Source organism: Parasteatoda tepidariorum, chromosome 8 (assembly GCF_043381705.1).
Source record: "Parasteatoda tepidariorum isolate YZ-2023 chromosome 8, CAS_Ptep_4.0, whole genome shotgun sequence".
NCBI lineage: Eukaryota > Metazoa > Arthropoda > Arachnida > Araneae > Theridiidae > Parasteatoda > Parasteatoda tepidariorum.
Window position 1 is genome coordinate 10206512 of NC_092211.1, and position 24039 is coordinate 10230550.

The following is a 24039-nucleotide window of genomic DNA, read 5'->3' on the forward strand; positions in this document are numbered from 1 at the left end:
CTAAAGTTTTCATTTATTTTTAATTGAAAATTCCAAGTTTTTTTTTAAAATCTAAAAACAAAACATTGTGAGTACCTCATGTAATTTAACTGGAAAGAATAAATTTTTTAGAACATTTGTCAGCAAGTTCCTTAATGAGTTTACTTTAAGAAAAGAACTTACTGACAATAGAGAATTCATCATACTGTGATAAACTGTCTAGTCTTTTGTCATTTGATTTTTTTAAAAATATTTTATCATTATTCAATGTGCACTAGTTTTTTGTAAAAAAGCTTCAGAAAAAAAAAAGAAAGAAAAATCTGTTCAACAATTGATGTAATTAACATCTATTATTAAACTTTTATTTGAAAAAAAAATTACAGTCTATGTTATTTGTTTTGATACTTGTATGCTTTGCTTTTAATAAAATGATTGTTACTTCTTATAAACTCCTAGGTCTACTAAATCGAAATCTTTATCAGCAATGTTCAACATCAGTGCATTGGCATTCACATAAACTCTGTTCTGTGAAGCGGCAATCTAAAGTTAGAGGAAAGAAACGGAAACACTATTAGCAATAGTACATACATTACACTATTAATTAAAAGGAAAATTTTCCGTTTAACTCGGACCCGTGGCAGAGTCGTGGCGATATTGCAGCAGAATGTTAGAGTTCTTGCAGAAAGATTTTTTTTGGGGGAAGTTACAAATTTTGGTTATTTTTTCTGCAAAAATTTTTATCTTTTCTTCAGAATTATATTCAAAAGTTGCCTTTTTTGTGCAACGGAGAGGGGGGGGGGATTCTTGTGTTTTTTTCTATTCATTCAGATTTTCAGAGCTTTTCGTTTTAATATTTTTCATGCAGTAAATTATTATTGATTTCCACATATATTGATTTATACAATGCTATTTATTACAACAACCGAATCTCAAAATGAAAACAGGCATTTAGTAACTCTTTTCGCCATCCGATTTGCGTGATTTCGTAGTTTTTATTTCTTTTTACATTAGTTACTGCTACGGATTTCATGATTTTTTTTAAAAATCTGATGTGATTACAATGTGATTTACAAAATACGAAATAATCAGTGTGATATCCCCCTACAAATGCCTAAATATCGCCTATAATATTGGAAAAAAAATATATTACATATTCTTAAAAAAATTATTTCATTTGATCCAAAAATTTTTTTTTTGTTAAAGTTGACGCTACTTTGAATTAGTATTATACATATTTGTTATTTTTAAAAGTAATTAGTATTAGAAAGGTATGTCGCAGAAACCCGGAGAAAATTCTGCCACAGGGGTAATATGATAGAAGATGGATATGATATACCACAATTCTCCATAAAACATGTTAACTTTGTGGATGTAAACAATCAAAATTGCACATAAAATTTTCAACAATTCACATTTTGCCAGTCTTAATTTGTTTAATTACTTTGTATAAGTAAACTACAAAAATATAGAGGGCAGAAATAAGCCTATTGCTGATAAATTTATTAGTTAGCTTAATTTTTCCCTATAACTAATAAATGACTGATTTCCTTTTATTTGTGTGTCATTACATTTGAATTTAAAATTATATTTAAACCATTAATATTTTAGAATTATATTGCTATCACTAAGTATGTTTGCTATGATTTATATAATGCAAAATTCTATGTAATACAGACTAAAGTTTTAAGACTTGCATTATAAAGATCTTATGTATAAAACTTTAGAAATACGTTTTCCAAATTATAAATTAAACTACTTTTAATTTTAAATATTTTAAAATGTCATTCTTTTTTGAACTGACGCTTGGTTTACCTCATGATTTAATATTATTTAAAACTTTAATTTCGTTTGACATTTATTATTTTTTATTAAAACGGATATTTTAAATTTAAGAAAAATGAGAACACATTGGTCCACCATTATTTAGTGAAGAAAAAAAATTGTTAATCAGACTAAAAACATTTTTAGTAAACTATACAAAGAAATAAAGTTTTTGGAATAACAAAATTTCATGATAGAAGAATTGATTTCACTTTTTTAAAATATTACCAAACACTGATTCTACAAGACTTGGAAAAAAAAAATTTTTTTTCAGTTCTACTATCCCAAGTTTCATCTATGTTGGTAACAAAAGTATCCAATTAGAATTTAATCTAGAGGACTGAAGTTCAGCCTTGACTCAGTTCTGCATGCCTAAACATTTTTTCCTAACTTTGTAGATTATCAACTTCTTCAGATATTAAATTATATACAACAGTCTCAATTTTTTGAGCCACAGTAGCATTTCTCAATTTTTCTGTTCCCTATTTCATTAGGCCCACACTTGTTAGATTATTTTTACTTATCTGCAAATAAAGATGCCTTTTCTAGTTTCTTTTCTTTGCCATTAGTTCATAGTCTGTTTTATATATATATTCTTCAAATATATTCCACGCACAATTTAAAAGGTTATATGGTACATTTAAAATCCCACCACAATTTCAAATGCCTTTCACTAATTTAGGAAATAAAATAGTTATTTTCATTGTGAATGAGCAACTTATTAAAAACCCTTTTTAGGATTCCTTTTTATAAAATCAAAATTGTTTATATAATTGCAATTAATTCTTTTAATTTTGAAGAAGAAACAGCTATCTCCATTAACCATAAACCTGCATTTTTACAGATCCGAATCCCGAATCCAATCAAAAGGCTACTGTTTTAATTTCAGGCAATTTTTTGATCACTCAAAGTCAATAATTTTATCAATTAATGGCTGTCAAATTAAGAATTTTTTTTATATGATTACAACAATTTTCTATTCATAAAAAATAAATAAAAAAGTAAATTTAAAAAAAAATTTTTTTAAACTTTAATAACTACTTATTCAGATGAATTATAACGAAGTGGTTAACTTACAGTTCTGGCAATGTTTTGAGCAGCTCTTAACTTCCTTAGTTTCAAATAACCTGGATTCTTAGAAATTGCATCACCTAAGTGGTTTAAGTTAAGAGAAAAACAATATTTGCACAAATAACTATCACAAATTGGTGGACAGGCTGAAATATTTAACATAAATTGGGTATGAAACAAAAGAAAAAAAAATCAAGCATCTTTTTCATATAAATGCTTCAAACCATAATATAAATTACATGATGAAACAATGCTCAACACTAAACAAACCAACACTTAATATATACCTATTTCTACCATAGCCTGTCAAATGACCAGACTTCATGCTTCTTGATTGAATGTATGAAATAATGGATGTTAGGAAGGAAATAAACTAAAAAAAACTTTATTATAATTAAACAAAACTGTATATTGCTAATTTTTATGTATTACAAACACAAAGAATAAGAATTTTTAATTCATTGCTCAAAGCATTTTTTACATATACAGGGTTTTTCCATTGTACATTTTTTGCAAACATATTTCTTCTAATGATTATTATTTCTCTAATTCTTATAATTGTAAGAATTCTAATTCTTATGAATAATCTTATATCTTCTAAGAAATTGTTAGTTACAAATGATGTAAAGCCATACCCTCCAACTGGTACGGAATTTCCGTAGTTTCAGAAATCTTCTTTTCAGACGATAGCAAAATTAATGTCTTAATATTTAAAAAAAATTAATTTTAGCGTAACTTGTCCACTATTACTTATAAAAGTGCAGGGCATATGGCTAGATTCTAAAGTTCTGATAAAAGTTTTATGAGAGATCCATTTGCTGTAAAAATTTCTACTTTGGTTCGCTACCACAAGAAAGAATTATTTTCAAAATTCTCAAAAGTTGGAGGGTTGGATGTAAAGCTATCAAATAGTTAGATACAAATGAAGTAAAACTATCAAAATAAAATTTAAACTAAATACCAAAACATTTAGTTTTTGCCACTTTTTCTGACACAAAAATGCCAATCTAAAATTTTAGGCACTTTCTTGAAATTTGAATTCACAGTTATTCTGATTGAACTCACTACGTCTTTGCAGAAATGTGCAACTCATCGACTGCAATACGTTGAACACGCATTACATCTTAATTTCTGATCCGATTACCTTATAAAGCAATAAATTGTTCTTGTAGAAATAGGTATACAACATGTATTATTCAAAACAAACAAAATACAAAAAAGATAATATTAGAGTATTAACTTAATATTGTTAGAAAAAGTCATGAAGTCAAATGTTCAAAAATGATAAGATGATCAGCTAATTTCCAAGCAAAAGATCTTAAACGGTCATTCGACAGGTTATGGTGCGTTTAGTGTTAAATGTAACATGATACAACTTTTATTTACAGAAGCCATCAGATTACTAAAGAGTGCATCATGATAGTCAATGGTTCAATGCAAGCATCCATCTTCTTGCACACAAACAAACACACACACAATTGTATACAAAGATAAGTTAAGAGGACAGGCAAAACTGATGGCTATCCAAAATTATAAATATCTTTGCATTTCTTTTAATTTAGATTTGCGGTTACAATTCCACGATAATCTTTAATGAACATGGAACCAAGATTCACAAACCACAGACTGAACCATTGACTCATATTAGTTTCTTCATCATGTGGCAGTTATTAAAAAATTATTAACAATATGTGACGATGATTAAATAAAAATTAACAATATCATAGCAGCCAACATGAATAGGAAAAACTCCAGTAGATTTTACGAAATAATTTCATGATAATTGTCGCATAATGTACTAAATATTCTACACATAGTGAATTTTATAGTTATTGAATAGAATCCAGTTATGATTGACATGAAATGAACTTGAAATTTTATGTTTACTCATAATTTTGAATAGTAGTAGGCATTTAATTTACCAAAGATAATTAAGACTGTTTAATTAATTTTAAAAAGCGAGCTCTACATAAATAGAACATTTTAGAACAAAAAAAAAAGTTTTAAACTGATTTTTATAAATGAGGATCACTTCATAATGCTTTAGTAACACCTATTTAAATGCTCAAGCAAGCAATAATTAGTAAAAATCCATTAAGGATTTTTTTATGTTATTTTAGGAAACTTACTCAATTTTGGGGGATTTTCTAAAATAAAAATAATAAATAAAAAAAACTAGAATTTTTATTAAACCAGTAGACCAGAAGAAACTTAAAATTCAGTAGAGTTGGCAGCCATGGTTATTGGCTAATAAATTGACTTAAAATAAATAATATATGAGAAAAATATAAATATTTTATGTAAAAAAAAAAAAAAAAAAACATTCTAAAATTAGTCATTTCAATTCAAGTTTTAAGCTGATTATTATGAATGAGGCTTGCTTCATCATGTATTAGTAATACTTATTTAAATATTCAGGCAAGCAATAATCTGCGTAAAAATTCTATCTCAATAGGGATTTTTTTAGAAAACTTACTCAATTTCAGGAAATTTTCTAAAATTTTACAAAAACCAGAAGAATTATTAAACCAGTAGACCAGGATAAAATTGGCAAAATCCAGTAGAGTGGGCAGCTATGCAATTTCTTTTTTTCATTTGAAGTGTAGCATTCACATGATCAACGTACACACATCTTTGATAATATGAAAACTCTACACCCACAATTGCAGAACCCCAATCAAAAATATAACTGAATTTTTTAACTCAATATGTATAAAAAAAAAAAAGAAAGTAAACCATTTTTGATTCCTTTTCAAGTTTGAACTTTATTTCTGATGAACCCAACCTCTATTCTTAAAAAAGAAAAGTATAAATATATATAAGATCATTTCTGTTACAATAATGTAAGAAAACCCCTATAACAGAAACCAAAATAACACACCACATTGATCTATTTAACAACTTCAAAAATCACAGATCATATTAGATATAAAGTAGTATTTAATTTATAACAGACTGTGAGAAGTGAGTAGTTATTTACCATGTCAACCTTCATTTATGAAAAGGTACTCCAACATAGAATAGAGTTAACATGTCTTATATACTAGAGAATTGGAATTTTATCTTTTTAGTGGTACACCAGATACACTACAAGACAATAAACTTACGATATTTTCTAGAATAGAATACTCACTAATCTTATGTTTATATATGTAAGAGAGTGCATGTGAGATATTAATATCGTGCTTCGCTTAAACATTTTGATATAATTTGACAATTTGGATGCATCTCTGCTTAACAAACAGACTTCCCGTTACTTCCATCACTTAGCAAATTGTACACAGTAGAAAAAAATTCCATATTAACGGTTCAACTTTCAGGGATATGATTCAACTAAAACTTATTTAAATCTTATAATTATTCAAAACTCACAATTAAAAACAATGAAGCCATCAGATTACTAAAGAGTGCATCATGATAGTCAATGGTTCAATGCAAACATTCATCTTCTTGCACACATACAAACACACACACAATTGTATGCAAAGATAAGTTAAGAGGACAGGCAAAACTGGTGGCTATCCAAAATTATAAATATCTTTGCATTTCCTTTAATTTAGATTTGTGTTTACATCTCCATGATAATCTTTAATAAACATGGAACCAAGATTCACAAACCACAAATTGAACCATTGACTCATATCAGTTTCTTCATCATGTGGCAGTTATTAAATAAACATTTACAATATGTGACGATTATTAAATAAAAATTGCGTGAATGTGAGAAAAAACAAAGGTTTAACAGCTTTTCAGGAAATGAGGGGGGTGGGGAACAGTGAGTCTGTCTATAACAATTCAAATTTGCAATTCCATAGAGAAAATTTTTACTCAAGAAATGATAGATAAACAAACACTAATATAAGCTAATAAAAAAGTGCAATTTCTAAACCTTAATTAAAACCAGGTGATAACAAAGTCTGATGATCAATTTTAAAATTGTATGAATATGAATCACATGCATGATTTTAAAATCTTGTGAATAAGTCCAGCAGTATTTGATTTTAAATTGAGAGAATAGGAACCCCGATATGTGGCTTTTAAATCACATGAATATGAAACACTATATGGTATCTCAAAAATGAAAAAATACAAATAATGATGAATAATTTTTAGATTGCGTAAATGCGAATCACAATGCATAATTTTTAAATCGCATGAATATGAAAATCGATGTTTAAAATTACAACCACAAAAACGAATCATGATATTGGGTTTTAAACTCTAGAGAATATGAATCGCCACATAGGATATTAAAAACGAGTGAACACAAATTGCGATATTGGATTTTTAAATTTCGTAAATAAGAATCGCGTGTACAATATTTAAATTGGGTGAATAAGAATCGCAAAGGGAAATTTTGAAATCAGGCAAATACGAAAATCGATGTTAAAATCATGTGAATAAGAATCGAGAAGAAAGCAGCAACATTTTAATTACGAAAATACGAGCTATCCGGAGGGCGGGTAAAAATGCGGAAAAATTTATTTTCTGCGTGTAAAAGTGGAGAAAATAACCAAAATAAGTAAAAATGCGATAGGTGAGGCAGCTACGTAGTTTGAGTAAAAAAAAGCAGAATATTTATTAAAAAAAACTTAAACTTTTAGAAAATCAGAGTTCTTTTGATCAAAAGATTGAAATTCGAGACACAAAAGCGGAATAATCTCATCCCAGTTAACAACTTTCGATTTATCTTTAATCTCCAATACCTTTCTTTATTGCAAGAAAATTAGATTACATCGAGTCAGCTCATATCATCTTCCCTGCTTTCTTTTTCCAGTGGGTTTAAGAAGCAATATCTTTTTTTATCGTACAGTCATAAATCATTTGAATCGCGTTGGTCATTCAATTCATTTTTATGTATTTAATAATATTGGGTTGTTTATAAACCTAGCACAGATCAAAGTTAAATATCCACCTCCAGTTATTGTTTTTCATTTTAAGAAAGCAATGGTAAAAATTCAACATTAAAAAAAATTCAGGTAGTCTCCATTTTACATTCATGCATAAAAAATGATGAATTTAAATGCATTTGGATCTCAATCTCATGCGTTCTTGGACCAGTTCTGAACAAGACGGGTGGAGAGATAAACAGAAGGTTGAAATACAGTAAAAATTGAAAAATTTTCCAAAAATACAGGATATTTGCATATTTTGAAATTGGTAAAGAGGTGTGTGCGAATTTGTAGCATAAACAATTTCATAAAGCGAGAAAAAGAAAAAATAGAGTTTTTCGCACTGTAGTGAAAACACTGATAGAGCACAAATCATCATTACAAGACTAATAAACACATAAAAGGATATCATTTTAGCGACTTCAGCTTCACCTTCGGCTTGCACAATCTTTTGTTGCCTCTCTTGCTTGGCTTGTTCAACAACAAAAGCTGCTCTTTGAGCTTCTTGTTGAGCTACCTATGAAATTAGAAGAAAAAAAAGGTTAATTTAAACCTAAGTTAAATAGATGAAACTCTTTAAAGAAAAAAAAAAATTTCAAAATCTTAAAGGATTTTTTAAAGAGTTTGCAATTGTAAGTTACTTAGTTAATGACACTTATTTTTAAGCTATTTCATGTATCATTTAAATAAGATAAAACTAAAAGGTAACATTTAGAAAAATACACAAAATGAACACAAAAGCAGTTTTTTAAATGCTTTATGTAAAGGAGTACAGCACATACATGCCAACTTCAACCCATTGCAATGGGAGATGTTCCATTTAATATTTAAAATGGTACTAGTAAATTTTACAATATATAAGCTTCTGATTTAGTTTTGTTTTAAGAATGATAAAAACTATCACTATATATAATCAGTTTGAACATATATGTAAGGCAACAATTAAGCAAAATTAAAAATATTTCAGAATCCTTTTCAAATTTTCTCACTTTAATTACTTTTTTCATTATTTTAATTAGAATCTTTNCTGAAATTTCTGCTGCTTCTTAGCGCGTTTTTTTCAAAGAAGTTTTATCCTTTTGATCTTAATTATTTGTGTTTTCTTTCAGTATCACTATATATAATCAGTTTGAACAAATATGTAAGACAACAATTAAGCAAAATTAAAAATATTTCAGAATCCTTTTCAAATTTTCTTACTTTAATTACTTTTTTCATTATTTTAATTAGAATCTTTTAGATAAATTTATTCTGTTTATTGTGCTGCCATCTGTCCATAGTATAAAGAAACATTTAGAATGAAAAGAAAATTTAGTTGAATTAAAAGTTCATCAATAACCAATTTAATAGAAATGATTGGAACTTTAAAAGGAGGTAATGGCTAAAGAATTTTTCAATCATCATATAATGAGAATAATTCATATTACGCTGAATAATAAGAATGTTAAAATGAAGTATAAACAAATACTAACAAATAAAACTAAGATTATCTAAACAAGATAATCAATATGTGGTTGGTGAAAATGATAAGGTTGGTGAAATAACTTTATATTATCAGAGCTGCCAACATGGATTAGAAAAAATCCATTAGATTATATGAAATATTATAAATTTCATGATAATTGTTGCATAATGTACTAAATATTTTACTCATAGGATTTTTAACATCAACAAAATAGAAAAACTGCAATGTTTTTCTGTTATGATTGACATTAAACATACTTAAAATGCATTACGTGTACTCATAATTTCAAATATTAATAGGTATTTAATTCATCAAAGACAATTTAAAAAATTGTTTTAATTAATTTAAAAAGAGAGTTCTGAATAAAAATAAACTGAACATTTTAGAACAAAAAAAAGTTTCAAATTGATTTTGATAAATGAGTGTTGCTTTATTATATATTAGTAATACTTATTTAAATATTCAAGTAAGCAGACAATAATGTACTAAAATTTGATTTTCAAAAGGGATTTTTTTTTAGGAAATTTACTCAATTTTAGAGAACTTTCTAAAATGTACAATAAACAGGAGAATTTTAATTAAACCAGCAGACCAAGAGAAACTGGCAAAATCCAGTAGTCTACTGGAAAATCCAGTTGAGTTGGCAGCTATGTATTATATTTAACAGAACTCATAAAATAAACACACCATAAAACAAAAATCTGTCTTGAAAAAACATGCTACCTTTGTATATAATAAATACTAGAATACACAATATATACTACCTTTGTATATAATAAATACAAAGGTAGGTTATTCAACAGTTACTTGTAGAAATAAAATGTAAAAAAGGTTACATTTTATCTACATAAGCATTTTAGAGACAATACACAAATATTCTGAAAATAATTTTAAAATTAATCTGAACATTCCTTACTTATCCGGAGAGAGTAGATTGATTAAAAAGAAAAGCAAAGAGATTCTCCTTTGCTTTTCTTTTTAATCAATCTACTCTTTCATTATTACATTGTATTACAGGCAAATTTGCATCTAATATCTCGAAAAATAGGTTCAGAAAAGCAACAAATAAACTCTACTCATTCAAACTATTCCTTTAGTCATTGTAAAACAATTGTAAAGGTTACTTATCAGGGGTCTGTCCAGCATATATTTACTACCATTTAGAGGTAACTTCACAAATTCAACTTTAAGAAGAAGAAAAACCTTAGGTAGTTTCACAAAACACTTTTAATAAAGCAAGTTCTCATGCAAACCCCATTCTCGTTGCAATCTAGAGAAAACAGGTGCTTTTTACAAACGGGGGGGGGGGGGGGAATTTCTCTCTTTTTTTCTATAGCTAAAATGAAACGGAGAGAGTCTGCCTCTGAAAACTTTCCAGGAAGTCAAAATTCTAACATTAGCTTAAACACTATTGTAAATTTACTCTAACACACCTTTATTTAAGAATAATTTTTTTACTCTGTACTGTTAAATGTTGTACTCAGTACCGTTAAATGTTGTTAGAAGATCAAACACGGAACTTTACAAAGCATATAAAGAACCTGATGTCATTAAATTTATCAAAATTTAAAGGATTAAATGGGCAGGCCATAAAGAATAGAGGATAGCAGGACAAACAAAAAAGTTTTCAGTGCCAGGCCAACAGGTACAAGAAAAAGAGGACGACCAAGCCTAAGATTTTTAGACTGCCTTGAAAAGGACCTACAAGTTTTAAAGATAATTAACTGGAGAACCTTGGCTAAGGGAAGAATGTCTTAGCATAGGCTTGTTGAGAAGGCCAAGGTCCATCCTGGGCTGTCAATGAGAAGAACTGTTATATACATGTTTTTATTAAATAAAAACTGAAATTTAACTATGGACAATGGTTTCTATGGAATTTCAAAATTGAATGCAATTTTAAGCCCACAATTATCTCTTTTTATATGAGGAGAAATATATAGAAATTTACCTGTCATAAATGATTTTTATTTGAAGTGACAATTTTTGAAAAATATTTTTTTACTTTACAAAATTTTTGTGCTGATTCTTAATTTTCACAAAATAGGTACCTCTCAAAAGAAACCAGATAGACCCCTGCTTATGGTTTCCTTTATTTCGCCCAGTGCCCTGGACGAAGTTTTACCCAGAAAAAATTCCAACCTGAAAGTCAATTAACAAAAGTTATTAAAATTACTTGTTTAGCTTCAACAGCAGCTGTATATTCTTTTCCAAAACTAAGTTCAGTAATAGAAACATCATCCAGAATAAGACTGAAATCTCTGGCTCGCTCTATCAATTCTTTTCTAACTAGTAGGGAGACTTGTTGACGTTGTGTAATCAGCTGTGAGGCATTAAACTTTGCAACAACACTTTTCAAAACCTGTAAAATGTATTGAGGTGATTTGTCAATGTACTTGAAGTGATAGAAGACTGCAAGAACTAATAATTTTACCATAACTCATGCTTGATAGAAGAAGAAAAAAATTCAGGATATTTTCTTGGAACAGTATACATAAATTTAAAAAAAAAAGCAAACTAAAGAAGAAAAAAAAGTAAGATTTTCTCTAAGCATATCTATCAAAGGCAAATTCTATTACAAAAGAAAATAAACATAGTATTTTTAATTTCAGAATTACTTTTAGGTGAGAAAGTCTTAAAAATTTACAGTATATATTTATCAATATTGAACTCTTAATAACTTTAAATCAATACATCAAAATTGTGATACTTCGGCTGCATTAAAAAAATATTGAAGATCAATTAGTTAATATTTTATCATATTAATATATAATTAAAATTATTAATTGTATTTAAGATTTCTATAATCACACAATTTTAATGAATGATCGATTATTTTTAAATTCAGATAAAAGAGATGAATGAATAATTGTTAAACTACTTAACTCTACTAGAGAGTTTGGGTAACACTTCCTGCTAATATTCTTTTCCTGTTAATTTATTAGTGGGAGATTTTCAATTTATTCCATTATTAACATGAATGCCAAACTATGTGAACATAATTATCAATTAACATAGATATCAATTAAATATTAAGAACCGGTACACATTAAGCAGAAAGTATCTTTTAAAAAATAGTTATTAATTTTTTTAAAGATACTTACTAGTAAATATTATAAGTGAATTAGAGCTCTACTACACTAAAAGCATACCTCTCAACCCTTCCGTATTTTATGGAAGTTTAATTTTTTATATTTAGTGTGGTGGCAAAATTCATAGAATCACATTTTATTTTACATTAAACAAATGTGGTTTAAAATGATCTTAACTACCCCATAACACTTAAATAATTTAAACATATATATAGTAGGCTTGCTAGTTCTTAAAGTGTTTTTAAGTGTTGGCTACAATTTACTGAGACACCACATAAGCAAAGTTGGCACATTCTGAGCAAATGCTAATGCCATCTAGGTATGTTTTTTGTAACCAGAGTATAGAGAAAGAATGAGTAAAGTCAGTGTCATGCCAGCTACGATCGAGCTGTTTACTATCACAGGGTTTGACTGTATATCTCAAATTAGTGTTCATAATAATTTCATGATACAAGAAGAAATGAATCCTTACTTCATTACAAATAGAAGGCAAAACACGTTCATCATAATCTGTACCCAACATTCGATAAATATGGGGGAGATTAGCGCTGTCAGGTCGAGCTAAAACTCTCAAGGAAATGTTAACCATCTGAAGATCTAACAAAAATACAAACATTAATATCTTTATTACGAAATTCAAATGTGAGATGTACAAAATTCATTACACAAATATGTTCCGAAAAAGCATGGGTGCAGAATAAGTCGTATGCTGCGGGACAGGGTTCATGATTTTTTTTTTTAAAGAAATCAGATTTTTTAAAATTTAAATTGGATTTCTTTTTACTCAAATATACTGTAAGAACATTGATTTATAATTAAAAAAATTTAATAATGCTTAATCAAAATTTAAATTAATATTAAAACTATATTATAACAATATTTTCGAAGCTCTAACTACCGAAAACAATTTTTCATTATGATGCATAGCAACCATTTTGAAACAAATGGATGATTGAAATTTAAAGACTAGAGAATTTAAAGAATACTTTAGCTATTAAAAAAAAGTTTCAATAGGCAAACCATAATTTTAATTTAATATAGTGATTTCTTTTCTCTCTATCGTGATTTTTAAAACAAAGTTTAGTTTCTTTCAGAAGATTTTTGCATAGGATGTCGATCTATTTTGACTTTATCAAAAAAGTAAGGGTGAAAGGTAATGAAAGCACTTCCAACAATCTTTAGGAAATGCTGATTCTATATTTCTCTCAGGAGAGTAGAATTGCTCTTGACAGTTGTTGCATTAATAATACAGCATGATTCTGCAAATGAGGTAAGGGGGAAATTTGCACACACCTGGGGAAAGTTTCTTTGTCAAATTAAAAAAAATTCTTAATAGCAAAAAAAAGTACCACTCTTCAAATTATATATAAGTTAATAATATTTCATTACATTTTGATCATTATTCTACTTTTGATAACTATGTGATTCTCTAAAAATATTTTGAAAAAGTTGTAGAAAAAATAAAAGACTACTTTTGTGAGATTTAAAGAAGAAAAAAAAAATCTGGGGAATTATTAAGCTCTGAGAATTTCCTATACTCATGAAAAAGTAATCCTCCTTCGCTGTGCTGCTCACTCATGCTTTACATTGACTGTAAGCCACTTAAATATGTCAACAGGCAATGCTCTTTTCAGGGTATCTGCTACATTTTAGATTTTCAAATCCATGACTAATTCCAAGAATTCTTCATGACTTACTGAAATTATTATCTCCGACAAAAACACAACAATAAATTTAATATAATTCTCCTTATCTGCTCTAGCACACAGCATCAACCTTTAACCACTGAATATCATTGCTAGCCACTCTCAAAGTCCTGTGGCAGAATCGCGGGCAACACGGCGACATTGTCGCAGAACACAATTGAGTTCTTGAAATAAAGCAAAAGGATTTTACTTTTGGGAAGTTAAAAAATTTTGGTTTTCTTTTCTGCAGAATTTAAGTTTTTTTTTTTTCCTTCTCTTTTTTTCCTGCAGAATTATACTCTTAAGATAACTTGTTCATCATTTTCTTGTTCATCAGTAGAGAAAGAAATGCTCCAGATTTTTCTGTTCTTATTTGGGATTAAAAAAATTTCGCCTATGGCTGGCTACCTTCAGATAGAATTTTAAACCCATAAAATGACAAATTATGTTCCTTCGTTCATTTTTTGAAAAAACAATATAATTTTTAAAGAAAAAAATAAAAACATTTTATATTTTAACGTATATAATAAAATGTGACAATGAGAGGGGATTTTGTTACTAATTTAGATATTTGAAACACTGGGAAGATAAATTCCATTTTAAAAATTAGAATTTTTGGCGACCTATGACTTTCCATGATTTATTGTTAAAAAAAAGTTAAAATCATGATATTTGTATATCATGATTTCGTTCAATACCGAAATCCATGACTTTCCAGGTGTGCAGATACCCTTTCTTTTTCAATAAGATGAGGTTCCACAAATGTGGTATACATGAAAATGCTGGACAGTATTTGATATTACATTGGTTGCCTTAACTTTTCCATAAACCATAAACAGTGTTTTAACTACAGAGCGAGAACGCGTGAATCTTCATTTTTTTTCTTCTTTTCTCTCATTAAAAAATCATTACTGCCATAAATTCAAACACTCTATTAATCAATTTCAAAATGCGCGAATTTCACGCATTTTGGAAAATGTTTCGTCTTTTGCCAGAGTAAAATCTGTTTCACTTTTCTACCTTGATCTTTCATTATTTTCAACATTAGTTTGCTGGCAGATGTAGAGGACGGGAAAGTGTATGTGCAATGCTGCAAATTTACTTAGTGATTCCGAATAGTTCAGCATCTGTTGAAGGTCTTTTAGCACCCAAAACCGAATTAAGACAAAACACTGTAACAACAGATTGACTGATAAGCATTTGACCAACCTAATGAGAATATCTGATGAAAAAGTAGATATAGCACATTTTCCATATGATGATGCAGCAAAAATATTCAATGCTTTAACAAATAGAAGATGCTAAATATTATAATTAAAGAAAAAAAAATTTTCAGAGTCTATTTGTGCTTTAATTTTTAGAAATCTCACTAAACTTTTTGAAATCTCACCCTGTTTACGAGGAAGGGTGAGAAATTCTCTCATTTTTTTCTGTAATGAAAACACTGATAAACCAGATATAATTACTGATTGAAAATTGTACAGTAAAATTTTCAAATAGGTATCTTTTTGAAATAGAACACCAGTTAACTTTTAGAAAATAATAATCATACTAAAATCACAATAAGAAAGTTTGAAACAATATAAAAAGACATACCTTTACTACCAGTTGGAGATGAGATCTTTCTAGGCTTGGCCCTGATATCATAGATAATAGGATATTGAAACCAAGGTATCCTATGAAATAATACAAAGAGTAAAACTAAGTGTTGACAAGATTTTAAGATTTAACCAGGGTATCTGCTACATTTTAAATTTTCAAATCCATAACACTTCATGACTAATTCCAAAAAATTCTCATGACATAACGAAGTTACTATTTTCTCCGATAAAAACACAATAAATTTAAAAATGCATTATGCAAAGCAAAACTTTTATACTCTGCATTTTAATATTTATTGATTTCAAATTTAAAAAAAAAAGAGTAAAGAAAGAGTTGAAGCAATAAAATAGCTGAAAAAAATAAGAGTAATTTTTTTTTTTTCCTTTTCTTTTCTGCAGAATTAGATCCTGAAGATACTTTTCTTGCTCATCAGAAAGGAAAGAAATATTAGTGAATTTTCAGTTCTCAATTAGGAATAAAAAAAATTCACAAATGACTGAATTTTATGACAGAATTTTATATTGATAAAATAAAAAAATAAATAATAAATAAATAAAAATTCTGAAATTACAGAAGTTTAAAAGATAATATCCTCTAGAAATGATGTTCTTTCTTTCATTTTTTGAAAGAACACAATAAAAACATTTTATATTTTAATAAAATATGACTGTGGGTAGGTTTTTTGTTACAAATTCAGACATTCTGAACATGAAATTAAGGGGATGGGTAAATTACATTTCAAATATTAGATTTTTTGACACTAAATCAAATTTTGACACAAAATTTTAAAAGATAGTTAAAATCAGGGTTGGCAGGTTTTTGACATGTGACAGTTTTTGACAGTTTAAACCATGGTTNAAAAAATAGTTAAAATCATGACATTTCAGGACAAATTTTGTTCAATACCAAAATCCATGACTTTCCAGGTGGGCAGATATCATGTTTAACACAAATATTAATACATAAATAAAATACACCTAAGAAAATTTGAATATATGCTTTAGCAAATGTACTAACCAGACCAAGATGAAATTTTTTTATGAATTGAATTTAAAAATAACATCAAATTCATTATGTTTAGTGCGGGGAAAAAAGCATCACTCAGAATAACCTTTGTTCTAATGATCTTCCAGACTAAGTGTCAATCTTAATAGTTTCTGGAGGTGACTTCATTTATGCTAATTAATTAGTCATAACTACTAAATTATGAAATCGGATAAAAATGCACTTTCCCTGAATAAACATTCTTATTTAAATTTAGATTCCTGACCCTCAAAATAGGTAGACAAAATGTCGAAAAAATTGGATCAGCACATAGATTTTAAAATGAAGCAGAAGAAATTAGCATCCAAGCAAAATTTGTAACTTTTGTTTACAAACATTGCAGTTTGTGATTGTGAAAAGATGTAATTGGTTAGCTAGGCAGAGAAAAAATTACTCAACGATTTCATTGGACGGAAATGAGAAAATGTTCAGAAAAAAAATTATGAAACATAAATCTATTGTTATAAAAATATGACCAAATAAATTTTTGAGAACTTTATATAATAGAAAAGATACTGAAATGTTTTGTTAAAAGAAAAAGATGCTCATGAAGTATCAGAAAGAATTTGAAACAAAAAAGGTGGAGATATTTCCATTTTGTGATCTACCATGCCAACTACAATCGCCAAGGCAGCAGATTTTTATAAGGATAATTTAATAATAATAAAAAAACATGTAAAGATTTAAGCTACCAGTTCTACTCTTCGGGTTGATCCCTTTTTGTGATGTTTTTTTCTTGATTCTCGCCGGTCACTGTCAAGACTTAGTGATTATTCTGCCACAGATTACAATATGGAAATCTTCCCTAAATGGCTTCGGGCCAGGTGGCGAGTTTTAAAAAAAAAATTTCGGCACTTTGGCAATTGTAGTTTGCACAACAGATCACATTATGAAAAACCCCCACCACGTCGACTAATATACAAAAAAACATTTGCTTTATGAACAGGTGCAAAGATCCTAACCCCTTCTCATCCCAACACATTCTCAACCTTTCATAAACCCTATCAGGGTTGCCACTCAAATCTGAAAAAAAAAATTCCCTGTACATGTTATACGCAATATATTAAGAGGAAACAACAATTACTGTGCTCTCGTGTGAGCTATATTAGGCTAACTATATTTATTAGTTTCAATTGCTGGAAAAACAGCTGAACATACTTAAATAATGCTATGGTAAATGAAATAGTTTAGTATAGCTGAAGTATCATGGTTAAACATCCCATAGATTACGCTTTGAGTGGTCACCATTTTTTAAAAGACCACAATAAGAAAAAACAAAATTCCCTGTATTTTCCCAGTTTGTAAAGAAAAAAATCAAAATTCCCTGATTTTTAAATTTCCTGTATTTTCCAGGTTTTCCCTGTGGAGTGGCAACCCTGCCTATGATCTCCAACAGTTATTCAATTCATCTAGCAATCACGGGCGAGTTTCACGCAGTAATCTTGGGGAGATTTCTGTATCCTGCAGNGGATTTATCGTTTCTTAAGGGATACAAAAATAAAATTTTAAGAAAAAGTATTTTGTGAAACTACCGTTTTTCCTAAAATTGAATTTGTGAAACTACCGTTTTTCCTAAAGTTGAATTTGTGAAGGTACCGCTAAACGGTAGTAAATTCGGCCTGGACAGACCCCTGCTTTGGCAATTGTAGTTTGCACAACAGATCACACTATGAATGAAAAAAAACCCACCCTGTCGACTAATATATAAAAAAACATTTGCTTTATGAACAGGTGCAAAGATCCTAACCCCTTCTCATCCCAACACATTCTCAACCTTTCATAAATCCTATGATCTCCAACAGTTATTCAATTCATCTAGCAATCACGGGCGAGTTTCACGCAGCAATCTTGGGGAGATTTCCGTATCCTGATCTGTGGCAGAATAATCACCAAGTCTTGGCAGCTGTCTGCGAGAAACTATTAAAAAAACATCACAGAAAATGAACAACTCGTAGCCACACGGGCAAACATCTACAATGCTCTTTTTTCTTTTTAATTTGCAACTGTAGTTGTATAGGAAACTGTAGTTGGCACTAACAGATCACAATACAGAAATATCCCCTTTTCACAGCACTCTTATTTAAATTGATAGGGCTATAAGGGTTTAAACTCACCTGAAATGAAGGCCTTCTTTGTATATGTCATTTTTCACACCTCCAATTCGGCTAAATATAATGGCTCTGTGACCACCATCAACTAAAAGGCAATTTAGAAATATTAGAAGCAAATATCAGTCATTCCTTTTAAATCATATAGGGTAAAATCAGAATTATGGCCAAATGTCCACTTTTAAGCAGAGGGCTATATAAACCGATTATTTCAACCTTCATCTATCAAAAGATACCTCAAAATAGAATCAAGTTAACACGTCTTATATACTAGTGAATTGGTTTTCAACATTTATAGTGGTAGTTATGCCACATTACTCCCCTTCCAGAACTTTATCTATGATAGAATTCGATGAATAGATACCACTAGTTAATTCAAGCTGTTTATTTATTTATATCAATTTTGTTCATTATATTTTCTCTTCATTTTTTGTTTCATTATATTTTAAAAATTAAACAACAAAATACATAATGAGCATTTCGCTCATTATGTATTTTGTTGTTTAATTTTTTTTAGAGTATTTCGCTTATTACTTTTTCTTCTTTATTTTTGCTTATTGACCTGGAGATTTTATTTACTTCATCGGATTTTTTTCTTAGAGCTGTATACTTTTAAGTAAATCAACTGTTTAATGTGGATTATCCATCAATATAGGCAAGTTCTTATCACGTCTGAGGGTCCCCATTGAAGGGATTAAATCTTAGACTATATCAACCTTCATCTATCAAAAGGTACCTCATGATAGAATCAAGTTACCATGTCTTATATACTATACTAGTGAATTGGTTTTCAATACTTATAGAGGTAGTTATGCCTCACAATAACATAGTTGGTCGAACAAATTTCAAACTATTTAAATACTTACTCATATTAATTTATTGATAGAAATGCAATATAGTTAAAAGTAGATTGCAAAAATTTTGAAACAATACCAGAGATACATTTCCATCTTTAGGAAGCCGTCGATTAAGTCGTTAAAGCAGTTACTAAGCACAACCTTTTTATATGACTGCTATAAATCATAAATAAAAATAAATATTAAAAGTATGCTAAATTACTCGAACCTACATGAGATATATCAAGTTCTGAGCGATGCTGTATCAAGCAATAAGAAAAAATTGTGTTCCAGCAAATAATAAAAATAACAGTGATGTATAGAAACTAACATAACTTTGGTATCAAATGTCACAAATTGATACTTAATGCCACAATACTTAAATTTTCGATAAATACCGTACTTACCGGTGTAAACAGACTGAGAAGCCCCATAAGCTAAACCTCCAGCAGCTATTAGAAGTTTTAAGCCAGTCGCAATTCCCCCACCGCTGCCTTTTGGTATGCGACTAGCAAAATCTTTCCACTGCGACATTTTATAGATATTTTTAATATTATTTACACCAATAAATTTTAAAAACTAATTTCTTATGTAATTACTCAGTTAAGATTTCAGGAGCATGTACAATGAGTCACAGTCACAGCTAAAATATGAAAACAAAATTTTATCACTTAGGAATCATTCTTACTGCAGACAGTTTACGCATCTCCAATCGTAGCCGAGGATGAGATGTTGTTGCTGTTAATTTACGTCCATGGATCCTACTCTAAACTCCATGTTTACGTCGCACTAGAGCTGCACAATAGGCTATTGGCGGCGGTCTAGGAAACATCCCGGAGGATGATCCGAAGACATACCATCACAATTTTGATCCTCTGTGGAAAAGATGGCATCCCCGCTTCGGTAGCCCGACGACCTGCGCGCGAAGTCGAGCACTTTACGGTAGCACAGTTTAACGAGGACCAATACCGTACACCCTCGGTCCCTACGCAGACTGATTCAAGTGGTCACCCACCCGCACACTGACCGCAGCCAGTGATGCTTGACTTCAGTGATTTGCTGGGAACCGTGTCTTAACGATCAGTCCGAGGATGAGTAAGACCCTGATTAAGAGCAATATATTTAACCAGAAAAAACTCGCCAATCAGGTACTCCTTTTCCTTTCATGATGATCAGAGTTGTGTGAATTACATACAAGGAAAATGAAACTTTAGTTTATTAATTTTTCGATATAGATGGTTGTTTGTTTACGTTGCACTAGAGTATCATAATTCGCGACGATCTGCGATACATCTTTGGGGAAAATCCGCAAACATACCATCACAATTTTGATTCTCTGCAGATTCTTTTAATAGCGTCGCACTAGAACAACTGAATGGGCTATTGGCAATGGTCTGAAGATGATCCGGAGATAACATACACACGCCGTATTAGGTAGGACACATTCACACACCATCCAACCGACGATGGTAATTTTGTCCTGAATCAGACCATGATTAATCTCCGATCCAGTACCCCAAGGTTATGAGAGCTTGGAGGATTTTGTGACCCCGACAGATTTTCCATGCACCAGTAACCATTTTGCACACAGATAGTCTTCGGCCGTTGGGGATCGAACTCACGACCTATCGGACATGGACCCAACAGTCTGCCAACTAGGCTATCCCCCCGTGATATAGAGGGAAAACCGTATAAGGCTAAGTACAGGTGGTGCTAAGAGCTAATGTTCGTCGTAAGAATTCCGGGTTTCCTACCACTTATTTTTACACCTAAGTTTGACAAAGTACATCTTCCGATATCAATACACTTTGTAGGGTTTGCAATATAACGCCTTCTTTCATTTTAAATTTAGTTTAATTTGTTTGATCTTAGCTGAAAACAAATTTGGACAGCTCTTGAAGCATGCAGCCCAAAATATATCTAACAGCGATGCTTTACGTAAATGTCGACAAATAAGGGATAACACACTAAAACGGCAAACCTCATGCTTTATTTATGTTTTCAAATTAATTTTATTAAATTTATTTAAGGATGAAGGGGACGGATTAACCATTGAGCATACTAAGCACGTGCGTGCACCAGAGATTAGGGAGCCTTCATAAAGCACCAATGGAGAAAAAAAAAGTATAAATTTATATTTTTTTACACATTTTAATTCGATTCTAAGCTCTTATTCAAGATCATGGTTTAAACTAAATTACTGTTGTATTATATTTATTTCAACCCCACGGAGAAGAAAAAAGTTTTGTATTGCCGGTAATCCATCACAAAATGACCAATACTAAGGACCCGCATACATTGTCGAGAACATATATTAAACGCGTCGGATAGCTGAGGCCAAAAATACAAAACTAGAGCAGAGAAGAAACTCTGCAATAACTGTATATAAACAAGAAACTCTGTATAAACAAGTGTAACGAATTGATTTACTACAGTCAAAGTATCTGTGGGGTGTATGTTATCGACAACGTCAACCTTCATCAATGAAAAGGTATCCCACCATAGAGTCGTGTTAACATGCCTTATTACTAGTGAATTGGAATTGTATTTTTGTAGTGGTAGAAACACTACAGTATCCGTTTCATCTCTGAAACATCTTGGGGACAGCTAATTTCCCTTCTATACTTTTGCCTTATTTCAGCGAAAAATGCTATTTTTCTATATACTTTGTGAGATTGTTGTTGTTAATTTACGTCGCACTAGATCTGCACAATAGGCTATTGGCGACGGTCTGGGAAACATCCCGTAGGATGATCCGAAGACATGCCATCACAATTTTGATCCTCTGCGGAGGGGATGGCACCCCCTCTTCGGTAGCCCGACGACCTGCGCGCGAAGTCGAGCACTTTACGGTAGCACAATTTAACGAGGACCAATACCGCACACCCTCGGTCCCTACGCAGACTGATCCAAGTGGTCACCAAGTGGCACACTGACCGTAGCCAGTGATGCTTGACTTCGGTGATCTGCTGGGAACCGTGTCTTAACGATCAGTCGACTGCGGGACCTTTGTAAGATTAGCTTGGAACTTTTGAATTATTGTTCGTTCACCAGAAGTTGGCATTTGGCTCCGCCTTCCTCACGTAGTATCCGGCGATACTATTTCGCTATTTTTGGGAGAAGGATGAGAACAATTCTGAACAAGGTTGATATTTGGTGATCGCATGTCAAAAATATTTATCTCGCAATCTTTATGTGCGTTCTTCTAACATGAAATATTTCATAAATTTGATGGTATTTCTCTCTTTTGAGTGAATAGTTCGTCCTTTTTGAGACATTTTGTTGGGAAAACAGTAGTTTTTAAATTTAATGTATATTTCATTAGCTAGAGTAACGAAAGTTATAATATCAGATGATAAAGCACAGTAAGTGACTGAAAAAGAATTCCTTGCTAGCGTTTGGCGCGCATTAAGGGTTGTCTTAATTTCAAGCGTGGAGATGTTTCTCCTCTCACTCCCATACTGAAATAAACTTTTCGACCGAGGAGGTGGTTGGAGGTGGCCAACTCCTGGTGAACGAACTATACTCTTCTTAGTGGCGACTTCCGTAACAGAAAAGTGGGAAGGCTAATAAGAGATTGCCTGATTGACATATTTTTTTGAAGCCAATTATATGATTAGAAGCTACATCAATAACAATTTTGCCTATAGTTCGTTCACCAGGAAGTTGGTACTTGGCTCCACCTCCTCATATACATAGTATATGATTCCATTTACAAAGGCGTGTCTTATAATTTGTGCAGGTACTGTAATTAAAGCCAGTTTAGTATGAACTAAAAAAGAGGTTGCTCAAAGCTAGTTAGTTTAACAAGCTCATAATTTCTCCATACTTTAATTATTTTATATTTTAATAACTTTTTGCATAACTTTAATAGTGATGCTTTGTGAATTCTTTAAATATAAAGCACGACAGGAAACAGATAAAAAAATAGTTGTAATATTTAATAGTGGAGTGCATTGTTTAAAGGAAAATTATTAATCACTTTAAGTTAAATATTTAAAACATTTTTCTATGCATGCATTAACCTTTGCTCGCTTGCTTTCGTATGCCTGTTTAGGCAGAGGGGTGCGATTGTTCTTGTTTTCCAGTGGAGCCATCAATGACCAGGAATTCGACTTCTGCCACACCATACGTCACACCCGCTTATAGGGCCCATTCATACATCCATTCATTCATCCGCAGATCGTAATTTTGATCTGAATCAGAGAATCGGTCTCCAATCCAGTACCCCCAGAGGTATTGATTTGTTATGGGAACACGGAGGACTTTGCAACTTGACAGATTTAACGTGCATCAGTCACCATTTACTACACGGGAAGTCTTCGGCTGGCGGGGTTCGAACCCACGAACTCCCAGACATGGGCCTAGCGCCCTCAATGCATTAAAACATTTCTAATCTATCTTTAAAATCATAATTGAGAACAATATAAAACTTCTCAAAATAATA

At 30.4% G+C, this 24039-nt stretch overlaps 2 protein-coding genes across 3 annotated transcripts in view; one reads left to right on the top strand and one right to left on the bottom strand.

Annotated features, from left to right (window-relative positions):
* Positions 1–9625, top strand: part of LOC107436731 (kelch-like protein 17) — a 91102-nt gene extending 81477 nt beyond the window's left edge. Inside the window, exon 12 of the transcript XR_011637533.1 lies at positions 9528–9625. The gene's annotated coding sequence lies outside the window, so the exon portion shown is untranslated. The remainder of the gene's footprint in view (positions 1–9527) is intronic.
* Positions 311–20260, bottom strand: LOC107436732 (prohibitin 2). Of its 2 annotated transcripts, none has more exons than XM_071184561.1 (8): positions 20000–20260; positions 18763–18844; positions 15599–15678; positions 12790–12914; positions 11402–11587; positions 8161–8280; positions 2878–2951; positions 311–519 (listed from the first exon to the last, which is right to left on the bottom strand). In XM_071184561.1, exons 1-7 carry the CDS (start codon positions 20124–20126, stop codon positions 2919–2921), a joined length of 753 nt encoding a protein of 250 aa, XP_071040662.1. In that variant the 5' UTR covers positions 20127–20260; the 3' UTR covers positions 311–519; positions 2878–2918. The 2 variants fall into 2 exon arrangements, with proteins under 2 accessions (XP_071040662.1, XP_042902266.1); XM_043046332.2 differs by having other exon boundaries at positions 2878–2955; positions 8173–8280; positions 20000–20238.
* Positions 20261–24039: the final 3779 nt, after the last annotated feature.